Source organism: Urocitellus parryii, chromosome 7, assembly GCF_045843805.1.
Source record: "Urocitellus parryii isolate mUroPar1 chromosome 7, mUroPar1.hap1, whole genome shotgun sequence".
Taxonomy (NCBI): Eukaryota; Metazoa; Chordata; class Mammalia; order Rodentia; family Sciuridae; genus Urocitellus; species Urocitellus parryii.
Genome location: NC_135537.1, coordinates 100,069,585 through 100,087,065, shown reverse-complemented (window position 1 = coordinate 100,087,065; position 17,481 = coordinate 100,069,585). Strand labels below are relative to the sequence as shown.

Genomic DNA, 17,481 nt, shown 5'->3' with positions numbered 1-17,481 from the left:
TTCTCTTTCAAGGAGGTTTGCTGCCTAGAATACTAAGGAGTGCAGGTGGCAGCCTCTAGTTGTCAACATCATCAGTCTCTGCCTCAGTTGTAGAAAGCTTTTCCCTCAACATCATGCTTTTTCTGAGCAGCCCACATCCAGTGGTGAGGGAAGCAGGAAGATGATGGCCTGGCCACTTTGGTCCAGCCATTTCCATCTGAGTTAGATAATACTTACTAGTGATACTTGTTCCAGAACTCTCTACTGGCTTATACAGGCTCTGCAAGGTTATATTGAAATTTCACTTCTTCTACTGCCCAAAACAACTTCTTATCTCTTCCTTTCCTGAGTGCAGATTCCCAATGAACAGATAATACACAGACAGTCACAGATTGTGCTTCCAGAGTATGTGGCCTGTGACACACTTCAGCAACTATTTACCCATACCTAGATAAGCACACATGTATGTGTATATAAACACACACATGTGCATAAATGCTCAAGGCATGCAATTATACATGTATACATACACATATATAAAATGCATAGCATATATACACATATATAAAACACAGACATTGGTACATGGGAATGCTGAGATCTTGGTAAAAAATGAAACCAGCCTCCACTCATTCATTCCTTCATTCAACCAATATGTATTGAGGATCTAATATGTGCCAGAAAAAATTCAAACCAACTCAGTTTCTGAAAATGAATGAGAATGAGAAGATAAAACGAAATTAACTAAGTCCAATTAACAAAGTTTGGAACCAATACACAACTAACTAATCTCCATCATTTTTGCAGAACAGATTTGTTTCCATTGCTGTTAAGGCTAAAGTGTTTACCATTTCCTAATTACTTAAACATTGTAGAAAGAGTGATTGTAAATGCCCTGTCTGGTTCCAAATTATACTGCACTCTGAAATACATCAGAATGATCTTAAATATTTTATAAATGTTCTGGACTCCACATAGGACATACAGTATAGGAAATCTCTCCTGCAACCACTACTATAATGTAGGGTGAGTTAACATAAACTTCCTTTGCTCCTATGTCATTATCTCTAGCAGACAGTTATCCTGACCATCCTGTTGTGAGTGCTTACTGGCTTTATTCATTAAATAAATGCTTACTGAATACTCTAGCATGTGCAAGATATTGAGCTGGGTGTCCTAGAAACAATGTTATTAGTAGATATTGCTCATCATTGAGAAAACTTTAGTTAATATGAGAGATAGAACTATAATCAGTTAACTATAATACATGTGCCATAATTATGAATATGTACTGTTCATGATGTATTCATGCTCTCTCATGAAAATATATATATATATATATTTATATATATATATATATTTATATATATATATATATATATATATATACACACACACACACACGTGTATATACATATGTGTTTGTATGTATTCATGCATACATACATACACACACACTCACACACATATTCTCTCTTACTCTTCACAAGAGCACTACAAAGTAGATATCATATTACACAGGCTTTAAGATTCAAAGAAAGTAACCTCCTCAGAGTTAGGTGTATCACAATAGATTAGACTAAGATAGGTTTCCAAAGTCCTTGCCAAATTCTCAATAGCATGAATCCTTAGGGAGTACTACATGTGTTTACATGTGTATGCATCTACAAGCCGGTGTCTTAAGATTGGGTTATACTACTTAGGAGTAAGTATCTTGCCATATTCACCAGGATTTCCTCCTCCTATGCTAAATATACATTACTTAATAAAAAAATTCAAGTTATAACCAAAATGAAGTACACATTAAACAAACTTGTGTTCTCTAGAAGTTTGTAATAGACATTGAGTGAGAGAAACCATACAAATGTAAAATATGTGGCAAATCTTTAATCAAAGCTCACACCTTATGTAACACCAAAGAATTCATAGTGGAAAGACCCAGAGAAATGTAAAGAATGTGGCAAAGCTTTTAATGTTATGCCAACCCCTATTGGGTACCAGAGAATTCACACTGGAGAGAAATCATACTAATGCAAAGAATGTGGCATAGCATTCACTGTTCAGAACAGCCTTGTTGTGCAACAGAGAACTAACACTGGAGAAAATCCATACAAATGTAAAGAATCTGGCAAACGTTTTAATCAAATGTCAAACTATATAATTCCAGGGAATTCATACTGGAGAAAATCCATACAAATATAAATATTTTGGAAAAATTTTTACTCAGAGACAATATCTTTGTTGACATCAGCGAATTCCTCCTGAAGAGTAGTGATACAAATGTAAAGAATTTGGTAAAGCTTTTAATCACAGATCATGCCTTAGTAACATCAGAGTATTCATACTGGAGAGAACCCATACAAATGTAAAAAATATGGCAAAGGTTTTAATCAAATATCACATTTTATTCAACATGAGAGAATACATACTGGAGAGAAACCATACAAATATAAAGAATATGGCATAGCTTTTAATGTTAGGCACACAGTTATTTTGCACCAGAGAACTCACACTGGAGAGAAACCATACAAATATAAAGAATGTAGTAAAGCTTTTAGTGTTAGGCAAAGCCTTGTTCTGCAAAATAGAATTCATAATGGAGATAAACCATACAAATGTAAAGAATGTGACAAAGCTTTTAATGAAATACCATACCTTAGTATACAACAGTGAATTCATACTGGAGAAAAACCTACAAATGTAAAGAATGTGGTAAAGCTTTTAATCAAAGATCACACCTTAGTAGACACCAGAGAATTTATAATGGAAAGAACCCATACAAATGTAAAAAAAAAAAAAAATTCAAGGCTTTTATTTGAAGAGTAGGCCTTACCCAACACTAGGGAATTCATACTGGAAAGGTTATACAACTGTAAATAATGTGGCAAAGTTTTTAGGTACAATTCAAGGGTTATCAAGCATGAGAGAATTCATACTTGAGAGAATCTTTACAAATCTAAAGAATGTAAAATATGATTTATTGTGATATCATGACTTAATAATTACTAGAAAATTCATACTTGAAAATATAGTTTAAATTGCCAAAAAGTGGCAAAGTTTGAATCAAAGCCCAACATTTAAAAAATGCCAAGAATATTACAGTAGTGATTAAACTCTACAAATGTAAAGAATGTGACATAATGTTTAATAAAAGAACACACCTTACAAATTTCCCCCAATTTAGAATTCAAGAGAAGTTTTGTACTTGCCAAAAAATGTCAGAACGATGCTCAAAATTTAAAATTCATACTCTCTCTATTCCAAATGCATATACTATCTATTATGGAAAATTGAATAAAGTACTTCTTCTACCTTAGCAATGACTTGCATGTTATATAAAAAAGCATCATCACTCTTTTCATTTTTATAAAAGCAATATGTACATTTATTCATTAATTTATGGCTGTTGTAAAATACTTATATTAGCCTTGCTTTTCCTATAACATGCACTTTTATAACAATGTATCTCAGAATCCTCTTTTGCCTTTCATTTTTCAGAAATACACTTTATTGTAAACAGCAAAAACCCAAATATCACATATGTATTTATTTTTCTTACTATAATGTCAAGTCTGAGATAATCTAATCACATAATTTATACTATGTGCCTTTTAAAGTTATTTTAATACCACATCAAAATTGTAAATAATAGTTGGATCCATTGTTTGACATATTTATGCCGCAGTCTGACCGAGCACAATAACCGGGAATGTGACAAGCAAGCTGAAGGTTGAAATGGGAACTGCTTTATTGCAGGGAAACTCAGCAGGAATTGAGCAGGAACTCAAGGTAGTGAGAGCTGCTCCTCTTCTGGACAGCAGAGGTACATATACACAACTAATTACACACAGCTTAACTTAATTAACATCATCTAGATACAGCACTCAGTCATTAAGGAATTCGCATCATCTTAATGGCTTGTTGGTGTTTCTTCATAGACCAATCCTCCTGGCAAACTGCCAGGCGCCATCTTGACTTGTTTGTGGCCCTCAACATATTTATACATGCAATAGTATAATTTGATCAATTTTATGCCCAAATTCCTCTCTTTTCCCTTCCTTGCTTCCTATCACTTATTGTTTTCCTCTACCCTATAGTTCACATTAAATTTTAATGAGATCCCCATTTTTCCATTCTTCAATTTTCCACATATAAGAGAAAACATAGGATCCTTGGCTTTCTGAGACTGGCTTGATTTGCTTAACATGAGGTTTTCAATTTCCATCTATTTTCCTGGGAATTATATGGTTTTGTTTTTTAGGGTTGAATAAAATTACATTGTATCCACATTTTCTGTTTGGTCTGTTGGCCAATATCCAGGTTGTTTCCATAACTTGGCAGTTGTGAATTATGTAGATTTGTGTTGCTAAAGTATGCTGACTTTAATTCTCTCATATAAGGAGTGGTATAGCTTAATCATACACTGGCTCCATTCCTAGGCTATTAAAGAACTTACATATTGACTTTAATAGACATTGCACTTATTTAAAAATGTTACCAATATTATATTAGTTTCAGTCACCTAGGATTCTCACCAGCATTTATTATTATTTAAATTCTTGATAGCCATTCTGACATATATGTTGGAATTTTACTTCTGTATTTTCTTTTATGGAATGCATAATTTCTGGTCTCATTAGCAGGTATTTGATTGAGTTGATTGACTTTTATTTGATTGACTTTCACTTTTGTACAGGGTTATAAAGGTGGATCTAAAATTATTCTTCTATATGTCCAATTTTACTAGTAGCATTTGTTTAAAAGACTGTCATTTCTTCAATGTATGTTTTGGTACTTTTGACAAAGATCAGATGACTATATCTGTAGGTTTGTCTCTGAGTCTTCTTTTCCATTGATCTACAAGTCTGTTTTTTTATATTGGTATCATGCTATTTTATAACCCTTCATTTTAAATTGAAATCAGTTATCATGTTGGCTACAGCATTATTGTTTTTTTCCCCCAGTATTATCTTGGCTACTCTGGTTATTTTATTTTTCCATACAGATTTTAGAACTATTCTTCTAGGTTCTGGGGAAAATACCAATATTATTTTAATAGGGATTGCATTGGATTTGTAAATCACTTTTGGTACATAAATGACTTAGCAATTTCAATTGAGCATACCCATGAACATGGGAGGTCTTTCCATCTTTTATTATCCTTTTTACAAATTCTTGCTTCAATATTTTATAATTTTTATTGAAGACATATTTTATTTCACCTCCTTGGTTAGATTTATTTCCATGTACTTTTAAAATTCTATTGTAAATGGAATGGTTTATTGATTTTTTTTCCCAGTGGATTGATTATTGGTGTGTTTAGAATTTGTATCTTGCTAGTTTGCTGAATTATTTTTAAGGATCATTGATTTCTTCTGCTGGAAATTTTTTAAATTTCTAGGTAAAAATCATATCGTCTACAAAAGTGATAATTTAACTTGTTTATTTACTAATTGTATATCTCATATTTCTTTTTCTTGGCTAATTGTTCTGGCTAAAATTTCAAGTACTACATTTAATAGCAATGATGAGAGTAGACATCCTTGTTTTATTTCTGATATTAAAAAATACTATCAGTTCTTTCCTATCCAGTAGGATATGTTTTTTTTTTATTTTTTGTATACAAATATATTGAAGTGAGGAACTCACTTGGTCTATAGTACCCTGATCTTCCTGATATGTCCCTAGGTATTTGGCTTATAGTAGCTTCCTAGGATGGTGATGGAAATATCTATGATCCACACACTTTTTCCATTTCATTGAGTGATTTGACAACTATCAGTAGTAACTCCTTAAAATCCTGGTAGAATTCAGCTGACACTCTGGGGTTTTTGTTGTTGTTGTTGTTGTTGTTGGGAGGCCTTTTATTACCAATTCAATCTCATTTCTTTTTATCCAGTTTATATTTTCTATGTGCTCTTGATTCGATTTTGGTAGGTTATATGTTTATATAAATATACCCTTTTTAAAAGATTTTCCAAATTATTGAAACATATTTTCAAAATAGTCCTTAATGATCCTCTGTATTTCAGTGATGTGTGCTGTTACCTGGTTTTTCATCTCCAATTTTAGAAACATTGTGTTTATCTTCTCTCTGTTTTGGTTAATTTGGCTAAGTGTTTATTAGTCTTATTTATGTTTTCAAACAATCAACTCTTTTTCACATTAATTATTTATATTGCTTTTTAATTCTCTTCATTAATTTCAGACCTGATATTATTTCCTTTCTTCTGCTGTTTTTTTTTTTAAATTTTATTGGTTCTTGCTTTGCTAGAGCCTTAGATTGTTTATTTGATATGTCTCTGTTTTGTTTGTTTCATGTTGTTTTTATGTATGTACTCACAGAAGTAAACTCTTCCCTTAGAAATACTGTTGTGATTTAGGTAGGCAATGACGTCCAAAAGCTCATGTGTGATACAATGTAGTAAAGTTTATATGTGAAATTACTGAGTTACGAGAAATTAAATTTAATTAATGCATTAAACCCCTGATAGGGATTAACTGAGTGGTAACTATAGGCAGGCAGAATGAGGCTGGAAGAAGTGGTTCTTTGAAGGCATGCCTTCAAAATATACATTTTCCCCCTTTATTAGGGGATCTGAAGTTTGCCTGCCTCTCAATTCTTTTTCCATTCGGTTTCCTTCTCCTGAGCTGCTTTCATCCATCACACTCTTCTGACATGTCTTTCTATTTCACCTGAGTGAAATAGAAAGTGGGTAATTTTTGAACTAAGACCTCTGAAACTATGAGGCCCCAAATAGTTGTTTTCCTTTAAAATTGTTCATATCAGGTACTTTGGTCACAATGGTGCAAAAGATGACTGAAAACGAAATTGGATGGTCATTAAAAACCTATTAGCTACCAAAGAGACCCTGTTAAGTACCTTACCTAGAAATAATAAGAAAGATGGCTTGAGGGCATCTCAGTGGATTGACCACACCCTTCCCAGGGATTAAATCTCTCTGTAGGGATTAAAAGTAAAAATTCTTTTGAGAAGGAACCCTAGGTCACCCTTTTTGTGCTGGGAAGTTTTGGGAGTTGTTTCACAATGCTCAGTCACCTAAGCACTCAGAGGCCACTATAGCCCTGATACCTAGAGACTTATCTACTGCTTGAGAGGGCAGCGTTTCTTGGTGTTAAACACATGGTACTTGTTCTGCAGGATTGCCAGATACTGGATTTAGAGTGTCATAGATTCTTCCACAGATATTTCAAAAGAAGTCCTAGGAGGCCAGGAAAATTCCAATATGATTATATTCCCTGCAGGCAGTTTCAGAGAAGACAATGCATTTAAAATATGAGTAGTAAACTAAAGTTACAGAAGAGACAAGATTTGAAAGTAAAATGAAATCGCCCAGCTGGTCTTTCATTTGCAATCCTCTGAACTCAATTTCCCAAGTTGCTAGGATTACAGCTATTAAAGTGACTCTAAAATAGTTCTTTGTTGTTGGTAAATTTGAGTGATACTCATATAGATGGTGTCAGGGGTCTTCTTTATGACCAGGTTCTTATTTCTCTGGGTTTATTATGTCTATTAGTTAATACCCTGTGACCTCTTCTCAAACAACTCACATGGTTTGTTCTTTATAAACAGATGGATATGAGCCAGGTGTGGTGGTGCTTGCCTGTCCTACCAGAAGCATGGGGAGGTGAGGCAGGTAGATTGCAAATTCAAAGCTATTCTTAGCAAATTATTGAGGGCATAGGCAATTTTTATAGACTGTGGGTCAAAATAAAAATAAATAAATAAATCTCAACATGTGGATCAGTGGTTAAATATATATAAACTTGAGGATTGTGTCTTGCAGTCTTAATGTATCAGGTTATTTTTCCACATGCTGATATATGTCCTATATGTCAGAAAGAGAGAAAGATGAAGATGGACTTTTTAGTTGTTTCAGAAAAATCTTGTATCTATGATCTCTAGTCTCAGATCCGAGATCTATGTACTAGTGCAAATAAGAGTGGTTTCCAACAATGAACTACATACAAAGCAGGAGTGACAACTAAGGCCTTGTGAAATTGATCACACAAATCAACAGGTAAACCAAGTTTAGATTCCAGATGAAATAAATGGGCAATAAATAAAATCACATGTGCTAAAAAAAAGTACAAGGACTGGTTAATTGTGTCAAATTTCATTCACTTAAGAAAACAATGAGGTATTGAGTGATGATTCAGTTGAAGAGTGATTGATTGCCCAGCATGTGTGAAGCACTGTGTTTGTTTCTCAACACCACATATAAATAAATAAAAATAAAATTCTATCAACAACTAAAAAAACAAAATGTTTTTTAAAAAGAAAACGAGGGCAGCAGGACGGAAGCATCAAGAAGATTGACCAGCTGTTGCTAAAATTCAGCCCAGAGAGAAGTGCATTGACACTTATCACTGTATATATGGTTAAAGTAATTTGTGAATAAATATGTATATAATTTTATTTATGGAAATTGTATCACAGTTACATTAAAAATTATTTAGCTTTTCTGTTCTCTGGTCTTATAACAAGCAGCTTGAGATTTAAACTCATTAGCAATTCCCTGAGTCAGCAATGTTCCCATATTCCTCCCCTAAGAAAAAGTGACTCAATAAGTATAATTTTAAAGTTTCTACTATTCACATTAAAAATGAAAAAAAAAAGTCAGGCACAGTGGAGTGCCCCTGATTTCAATCCCTTATTTCCTTAGTGCAAATGGGCCTGGAGTTATAGCTCAGCTTGTACAATGCTTGCCTTCTAAGCATAAGGCCCAGGATTTGATCCCCAGGATCATGAGAGGGGGGGAGGGAGAGGGAGGGAGGACAAAGGAGTTTAATGAAATGTTTGGAATGTTTCTATGGGTCATTTTAATAAAATGGTCTTACATATAAAAAAAAAAACATATGAAAAAAAAAATCTAAATTGTGGACCCATGACAGTTAGTCTGAAAAAATAAATCCTCCTATGGAGCAGTTCATTTCTATGTTTCCTCTGGGAAATCAAGTTTGAAATATACCAACAGCTGAAATTTTGAAAATTCTGTTCTCTCCATTTATGGTATCTTCAGTTGCCACAGTCTGGCTGGGCACAAAATGACCGAGCCACCACACAGCCTTGTAGGTTCAAAACAGGAACTCCTTTATTCTCCGCACTCCCACAAATGCCATGCATGTGGCCTTCTCCTGGGACACACTACACACCAACCAGAAAAACCTTCTCCAGAAATCCATCCTCTGGCACTTCCCCAACCAATGGGAACTCTCCGGAAATCCCTGGGAGAACACCAAAGTAGCAAGCCCAGGCGGACAGCAGGGGTCTAATATACAATTGAATACACATTAACATAACCATTATGATCTCAATGGCTTGCTGGCTTCACCTCTCAACCACTCTGTTCTGGCAAAAATGCCATGCATCATTCCAGTTCGGCTATGGCTCTTAGCATTCAATCATGACCTAAGCCCATGTGCATAGCTTTGTTCTGGAAACCTGGCATTTCCCCAGATTGTATGCTAATAATTGCTGTGATTATCAGGAGAGAATCCCAAACCCAGGTGTGATTTTGTTTCTTTGCATAAGGCTTTGCTGGTATATAGGTGATTGAGTTGTTTTTTCTTCCTGAAATTTCTGAGAAGCAGAACCTCAAATTCAGAATGCTGAAACTGATCTTTAGCTTTATATACATATCTCAGAATAAATCCTATATTTTCATCTTCTTGTTCACATTCATAATGCTAACTTTATTACTCCACAGTATAATAAACAATTTCTCCTATTATATTTCAGACACAGTATTGTGTAACTCTTTTTCTCCAACACTAGATGGCACTGTTTATGGGATTTTGCTCTGTTGTATTTTATATGAGAGGAAAAAAATGAGAAGATCACTTGGCTCTTTTTGTAAAACAATTCTCATTTCTGTCCCCTCTTTGTCTTCCATAGATACAGATACCTTATTGGAAAGTCTTTGAGTGGGGATTCCCCATTGTAGACTTGACAGGATGATGTGTTCTCATGTCACTTTCATACTTTCTCTTGGCTTAGGGGTTTCTGAGCGATCCACAACTCTCATGTGTATATACTTTGGAGTATCTAGCTAATTTGAGTCTCAGTGTCCTCTGTTGCCAAGAGAAAGTGGTCTGAAATACGGTGTAAGGGTTAACAGGGGGGTAGTTAGATGCCCTGCAGTTACAAGGAATCTCCTGGTACACTCTTCATTTGAAGAAACTTTATTTCTTCTTCTTTTCTTTTTTACTACTCACAACTCTGCTACATAAAAATTGGCATGCAGTTGTTTCTTTATCTTCCTCATTCTAATACCTTGAAATTATACCCTTGAACTAAGGCATCAGGGAAAATGCTAAAAATTGGAGAGCAGAGTCCAGAACATGAAACAATCCTGCAGAGCCCTCTCTCTAGTTCAACACAGTTATTAACTAGTTTTCTCTGAATAAGATCGTTCAACTGGTTCTGAATCCAGGTGCTGTGTTCTCATCCAGCCATTTCATTCTGTCCATGATGGTGCCATGAGAAATGAGACCAAGGCTTTGCTGAATTCCATTTTTAACACCCTTGTGCTTCCCTGATCTATAGGACCAGGAATCTTGCTGAAAATATTATGACTGGTTCTTGGACAATCAAATGAGTTCCTAGGATTAACCCTTATGAAGTGTAGCATGCTTTTTTATTTTCCTGAAGAAAGCAAACCAGAAATCACAAAGGTAGATTATAGAATCCTGTAACACAGAATCCAAAAGTCTCCAATTTATTATCGTTTTACAATGTTAATGATGATGGAAAGAAGAAAAGCCATTCTGAGTAAAATGCTGATAATGGAAGAAAACTCCCTATCAGTATGCCCTCTATTCTGACACCCTTTTGATAAATGCTGGTTAAAGCCATAGAACAGTGTGGCAGTTGGAAGAACTGTCAGGAGGGCAGTGAGGACACGTTTTTAGCAAGGTGAGCAGGAGCCACCAGACAACTGGCCAAGGAGAGCCATTGCTCCTGAGGCAGTGTCCCCCTCAGAGTTTTAATACTCTTGTTTGTTGGCCAGAAGTGACTGGAAGCTTCTTTCCCCTGCCCAAAGCTCATGGGCACTTTACAAGCCATGTCCTGGGGAGCTGAGCTGGGCCACGGAGGCACAAAGGGGATGGGGGTGATCATTACCTGACAGCTCTGATGGTGGCCTTGAGGGTGGGGATCATGTCTTCAATGAGAGAGTCATTTCCGTAGCCCCTGTCTTCTGCCATGGGATCATCATGGGAGGGAGACACAGGTGTCAATGGCAGGCCTCAAAACGTGGAGAGGCTCTGAGACCCTCCCTGGAGTAGGAGCTTCCAGGCCTCAGGCTTTGTCTCCACTTTGTGGGGCCACAATGTGGCCTCCAGCTGCCACAGCACCCACCCTTCCTTGCACCCCCCATTTCTTGTCCAGAAGTTTGAGTTAGAGGCCCAAGGGCTGGGGAGGGCATGTGAAGTGGGCAAAGTATGCCCCACAGTATCCAAGAGGTCTCATGAGACAGCAGTGGACACCTGTGTGGGCCTCACAGTCTGATAGATCTGAAGTGGGATTCTTTCTCTGTCGGTCTGTCCTGGTGACCTTGGGAAGTCACTATCTGTGCCATTCACACTTCACAGGTCTCAGACAGTACCCAGTAATATGGTGAGACTCAAGGACCCAGTGGCCTCAGACACGGGAGTCACTGCTTTCATGCTGGCCCTCCCTCTTCATGAGTAGAAGATGCACACAAGGCCATTGTTCCTATGGCTCCTCAACCTAGGTGGTGGTTTTCTGACCCCTCTTCCCCCTCCCAGACCTGGGTACTGAGGTGTCCATCTGCAAATGGCTGTGCAACTGGTCTCTGCCTTCAAGTTGACCTGCACAGCTGTTTGTCCTTCAGGGCCACCTCAGAAACCATGGCAACCTGTCCCCAGCTCCCTGGAGACAGCCAGGAAAGCAGCTAACTCAGCAGCCTCCTGTCCTATAAGCCCTGATGCCTGGAGGGACATGAATGAGATGAAGAAGAAAGAGGGAAGGGAGAGACATTTTGGGGACTCAGGAGTTCTTCAAAGGAGAAGAGGGGAGGTGGGGAGGAGGTGGGCTCAGGAGAGCAAAAGTCTGCGAGACAGGCAGAGGATGGGAGGACAGGTGGCCATTACCTTGGGAGCTCTGCCAGAAAGCATAGGCTTTCATGCAGAAGGCGGTGCGGAAGCGCTCTTTATTGTTTAAGCCAGCAGGCTTTGACTCTTTAGAAGGACTTTCTTCTATGTCATCTACATTCAGAGGGGTAAATAGCTTTCCTTTAGTATTGCTACCAAGAAGATTAGAAAGGCAAACCCGATCCAAGAGACCCAGCTTTTGGCTACAAAAGAAGCAAAAGTGAACAATTTTCCTCCTTAAGTGCAGGCTCTTGTAACTTCCCAAACCTCCATAAAGACTCAACGTCCTCCTCCAAGGCTGATGGGAATCAGCGCCCAGTGTAGGACACGGTGGGGCTCACATGCTGGGCACCAGTGCCCAGCCTCACATCTTGGGTGAGCTCCTCAACTCTCTGGACTCAGCTTCCTCCTATGCTAAAGTGGGGCACACATAAGATACAGGACACATAACTTGTGCTCTTTGGTCTCCAGCTTCCTCACAAGGAGAATAAAGACAGTGAGCCCATGCTTCACACAGCTGATGAAGAGTTAAATGCAGTAATGTTTGTAAAGTACTTTGCCCACTGTCTGGGATGCAGGAAGCATTCAATAAATGCTGGCTATTATCATTATCTTGGTAAATAATCCTCTTCTCACAGAAGCAGTGGAAAGCTTACCACATTTGTGAAAATAGTGAATACAATTTCCTGGGCCACAAAAAAGGTTTGTGTGGGTTTTTAAATTTTATTTTATTCTTTTACATGAACTGAGATGAGATTTGGGGATTTATATTTTATTTTCCAGTGCTCCTTAATGCTAATCTCAAATCACTCAACATTGCACTTTTATCCCTACTGGCAGAAACTAAGTACGGGAGGAGCTAAATTCCAAATAAATTAAGCAAGACAAATGAATGGGAGCCACTTTATCCTGATTTGAAATTTCAGCATAATTTTGGAATGATAATGAGAAGGCCCTCTTGGTTCTATTTGTGTTGGGACCTAATTCTTTGTCAGTTAAATGCTTTAGTCCAAACTCAAAGTCTGAATTGCTTTGGCCACGTTCACTTAATACTGCGTTGGTTACAGATGATACTCAGACTGTGTTAATATCCAGATGTGTAGGGTCCAAAGTCAGAAATCTTGGCTCTGAATTGCTAACAGCCCTTGTGCCTAAGAGGCTTACAGAATTCTTCTTCCAGCAAAGTGTATGATCAGATTACTTCTTAATTGCATTTCCTGAAATCCAAGACCCCATAGGATAATCACATGCAAGCAAAGTTCACCACTGAAACATGAGGCCCAATACTGCCCTTCTCTGTACAGATTTCCAGTGCACAATCCAGGACTTGTTCCCAGGGTACTGCAGGTCTTGCAAGCAAAGCCCTTCTTGGAGCTGACATCAAATTTTCTTGGAAAGCCTGGGTCCCGTCATTGTTAGGTACAGACAGTTTCCAAATATGATCTAGAAAAGCTGCAGGTAGATGGACTGGAGACAGAGGGTGAAATTTAGGTGGCTCTGTCCTGGCAGACACAGCCCTTGTCTTGGGCCCTGGCCTGAGGTCTCACCACCCAGGAAACTCCAGCCACATTCAACTCCTCAAGAGGAGACAGATCAGGCTGCAGCAGCCACACACCCCACTGTCCTTCACCCCCATCATCATTATAATCAACACTGGCCTCTTTCATGCATTCTTGGGCATCTTTCATGCCTTCTGCTTGGTCATCAGATACTTTCGTAGGTGCTTTTATACATCAGCTCATTTCATCCTCATTACAACCCTGTAAGGTAAGTACTAGGATCAGTCATTTTCCTGATGAGGTGTAGAGAAGTAAAATAAATAAATAAATAAATAAATATTGCTCAAGGTCACAATTAAGAAGCTGCAAGGTCAGGGTCCCAAGTTGGGCCATCTGGCTTCAGAGTTCATGCTGTCCTGAGAGGCACTGCAGGTGCTGAGCGTTTGACCAGCCTCAGCATTTTAAATATTCAATTATTTATTTACAGGTGGCTGATATATTAAAAACAATACATCACAACCAGAACACTCATCACTTATCCTCTTGCTGTGGTTTTGACTGATGTCTCAGGTGCCACAGGGTTTCAGGTTCCACACGGGGACCATGGAGACGGGGTCTGGACAGTTTTCCCTGCTGCCACTCCAGACTGACAGTTCAGGGGGCTGAAAAGTTGTTAAGGACAAATGCTCAGCCATTGCCCTAACCACCTGCAGCCACCCACACCCTATGCTGAAAAGAATGAGCATCAAACAGCTTGCCTGCTTAGGCATGGGCCTCTGCAGCTTGCCACTCACTGCCAAATGGCTGAGAGAGGGGGAATCTGTGCTCAGACTGCCCCCTCTGCTAACCAATTTTCAAACTCACCATGCTGCCCTCCTGTAATTTTGAGCCAGTCCCTGCAGCTTCCACACCATTATGCCCTCTGTGGAGGACACTGCCTTGGATGCTATTTTGGCATGCCCTCCAGTGGAGGGCTGCTGGGCCCAATGTTTTCAATCTCTGGTACCAAAAATCTACTATAGAAATGAGATAATATGCACACCACTTGGTTTGAAGGGGAGAGGAAGAGGCAGCCTATCAATCAGCTGATCTCAAACACTAGAACATCTGCAAAGTCCAATTTCAAGTCTCCAAGAAATATAATGTATGTGTGTTTTAAAACATAGTCTTCATTATTATTTAGGTATGGCAGGGCCAACAGCTCAGAGGAAGCTGCCACTGAAGAGGTAGCTTCTTATGTTCTGTTTCCAGTTAAAGGGAGCACCATGACATGAGTGCCACATAGGGGCTAGGAGCACTGGCATCAGTCAAAAGCACAGAAGAAAAAAAAACACAGATGGGAGAGGAAAATGTGGGCAAGAGCTCTTGGTGTGATTTCTATGATTAGGAAGAAGTGGGGTGGGGTCATGAGGTTTAGGATTGTCTGGCTTAATTAATTCAGTGGGACTTGAGGCAAAGGGCTGTTCCTTATTATCTGCTATCTGCTCTTGAGGGCATTAGCACAGGTGGATGATGACACAGGGAGTGAGATCTCTGTAAAGCAGGCTGTTGGGGCATCAGCTGGCTCATGTTTCAAAAGCCTACTCAGGCACACATTGCCATCTCTAGGAATTAGCAAAGTTTGAAAGTGGAAGAAAGTCCCTAGGGTTTCAGGAAGACCCCAAATGTCAAAGCATCAACTGCAGGTGCTTCCAATTTAGCCCTTTCAATCCATGTTTGTTATGTAATAAAAGAGTCATAGTTTTATGGAAGTAGAAATGTTTATGTGAAATTGTTTTTAAACTGTACTCTTTTAAACTATACTTTTTAAACTATACTTTTTTAAACTATTCATTTAAAAAACAGAAACAAAGATCGATGTTTGTCCTTTTCATCCCTGCTCTTTGATGGGAGGGTTCTTCTCTGTCAGATATATTCCGAGAGCTTATCTGATGCAGACTCAGAAGGCAAGCTGGACATATAGAAAGACCAATGGTTCTTAAGTCTGCAGGGCACTTGAAAGAACTTCTAAATGAATCTGGGAAAGTTATAAAGAAAAAAGGGTAGTTTTTAGTAAAAATTACGTTTTTGAATATGTTCTAGTGATGATGTTCAAGATATAATTATGAAAACTCTGATTGTTGTGAAATTATGGGGGGAACCTGGTATATTTTCGTTCAAATATGATATTACTCTGAAACTCAGTCATGCCTACCATAGATTCAATTTGTTACATGATTACTAAATGTCTTTGGATAAATATTTTATTTCCTATAGATATTTTTTTTCTAGAACATAGAGCCTTTAATTTTATATGCATGTAAGTGAACTTTAAAATTTAAAAGAAAATTAATTCACATATAAAACTATAATTCTAACAAAATTATAATTCTGCAGAATTTTTTTGGTAATAGCACATTTTTTAAAAAAATTCCATTAACAAAAGAGTGTATTCTCCACTTACATGTTAACTTTACATTCATTTAAAAAATACATAGTATTTCATTAAATAGATTTATTATCACTAAACAATAATAATTTAATTATTATATACTTAAAGCTTGCTTTCAATATTTAGACAATAAAATGCTGGGTATCTGTGGTATATATAGTCCCTTAAGTTTCAGTTTTTAAGGTTGTTTTACTTGCAGAACTCAGATAGAATGGAGAATAAGTATGGGTAGCAGGGTCTGGGGTGATATTTCTCTCACTGCAAGCTAATCATGTGTGAAAATGAATTTAGAGAATTGCATGTCTCCATGAACTACATCATGTACTGATTAGAGAAAAAAAGTGACCTTGACATTGATGAGATTGACTTATCTATAAATGTTGATGAGCACTCAAGATGGTTGAATGAAGTGATACTTCCTGTGTGGTGGCTGCTCTCATAACTGCATTAATCAAGGTTTAAACCATAACTTCTATAGTTCATTTGAATGATTAGGTATGTGTGATGTGAAGATGAAAATATTAGAGCAGATATGGAATTAAGTAGGCAGCTGTTCAGGAATCAAGTCACAAGTAACAAGAAAATATGTAGAGAGGGGTATTTTATAATGTAAAGGACTTTTCAAAACTATTTAAATGTGGCATTTATACACAATCGAGTATTACTCTGCATTAAAAAATGACACAAAATCATAGAATTTGGAGGGAAATGGATGGCATTAGAGCAGATTATGCTAAGTGAAGCTAGCCAAGCCCTAAAAAACAAATGCCAAATGTCTTCTTTGATATAAGGAGAGTAACTAAGAACAGAGTAGGGAGGAAGAGCACGAGAAGAAGACCAACATTAAACAAGGATGAGAGGTGGGAGAGAGAAGGGAAATTGCATGGAAATGGAAGGAGACCCTCAGGGTTATACAAAATTACATACAAGAGTAAGTGATGGGAAAGGGAAAAATAATACAAGGGGGAGGAATAAATTACAGTAGAGGGGGTAGAGAGAGAAGAGGGGAGGGGAGGGGAGGGGGATAGTAGAGGATAGGAAAGGCAGCAGAATACAACAGACATGAGTATGTCAATATGTAAATCAATGGAAGTGTAACTGATGTGATTCTGCAATCTGTATATGGGGTAAAAATGGGAGTTCATAACCTACTTGAATCAAAGTGTGAAATATGATATATCAAGAACTATGTAATGTTTTGAACAACCAACAATAAAAAACTAAAATAAAAAAAAATTATAAAAAAAGAATTAGTGAGGTAGAAAACAAATAGAGAAATCAGTGAAAATAAAAGCTGATTCTTTGAAATTATCAATGAAATTTACAATCTATCTTGCTGAATCTTAAAATGATTGTACTAAGAACACAGACAAAAAATTGTATATTTACTTCATTAATTTACTCAAATATAATTCTAGAAAACGCAACCTAAAA

The 17,481-nt window shown here is 37.3% G+C and overlaps 1 protein-coding gene across 1 annotated transcript in view; it reads right to left on the bottom strand.

The window, feature by feature from the left end:
* Positions 1-14,530, bottom strand: part of LOC144256075 (syncytin-1-like) — a 43,056-nt gene extending 28,526 nt beyond the window's left edge. Inside the window, 3 exon segments of the mRNA XM_077801222.1 lie at positions 11,126-11,201; positions 12,118-12,320; positions 14,481-14,530. Coding sequence (XP_077657348.1) covers positions 11,126-11,201; positions 12,118-12,320; positions 14,481-14,530 — 329 coding nt within the window.
* Positions 14,531-17,481: the final 2,951 nt, after the last annotated feature.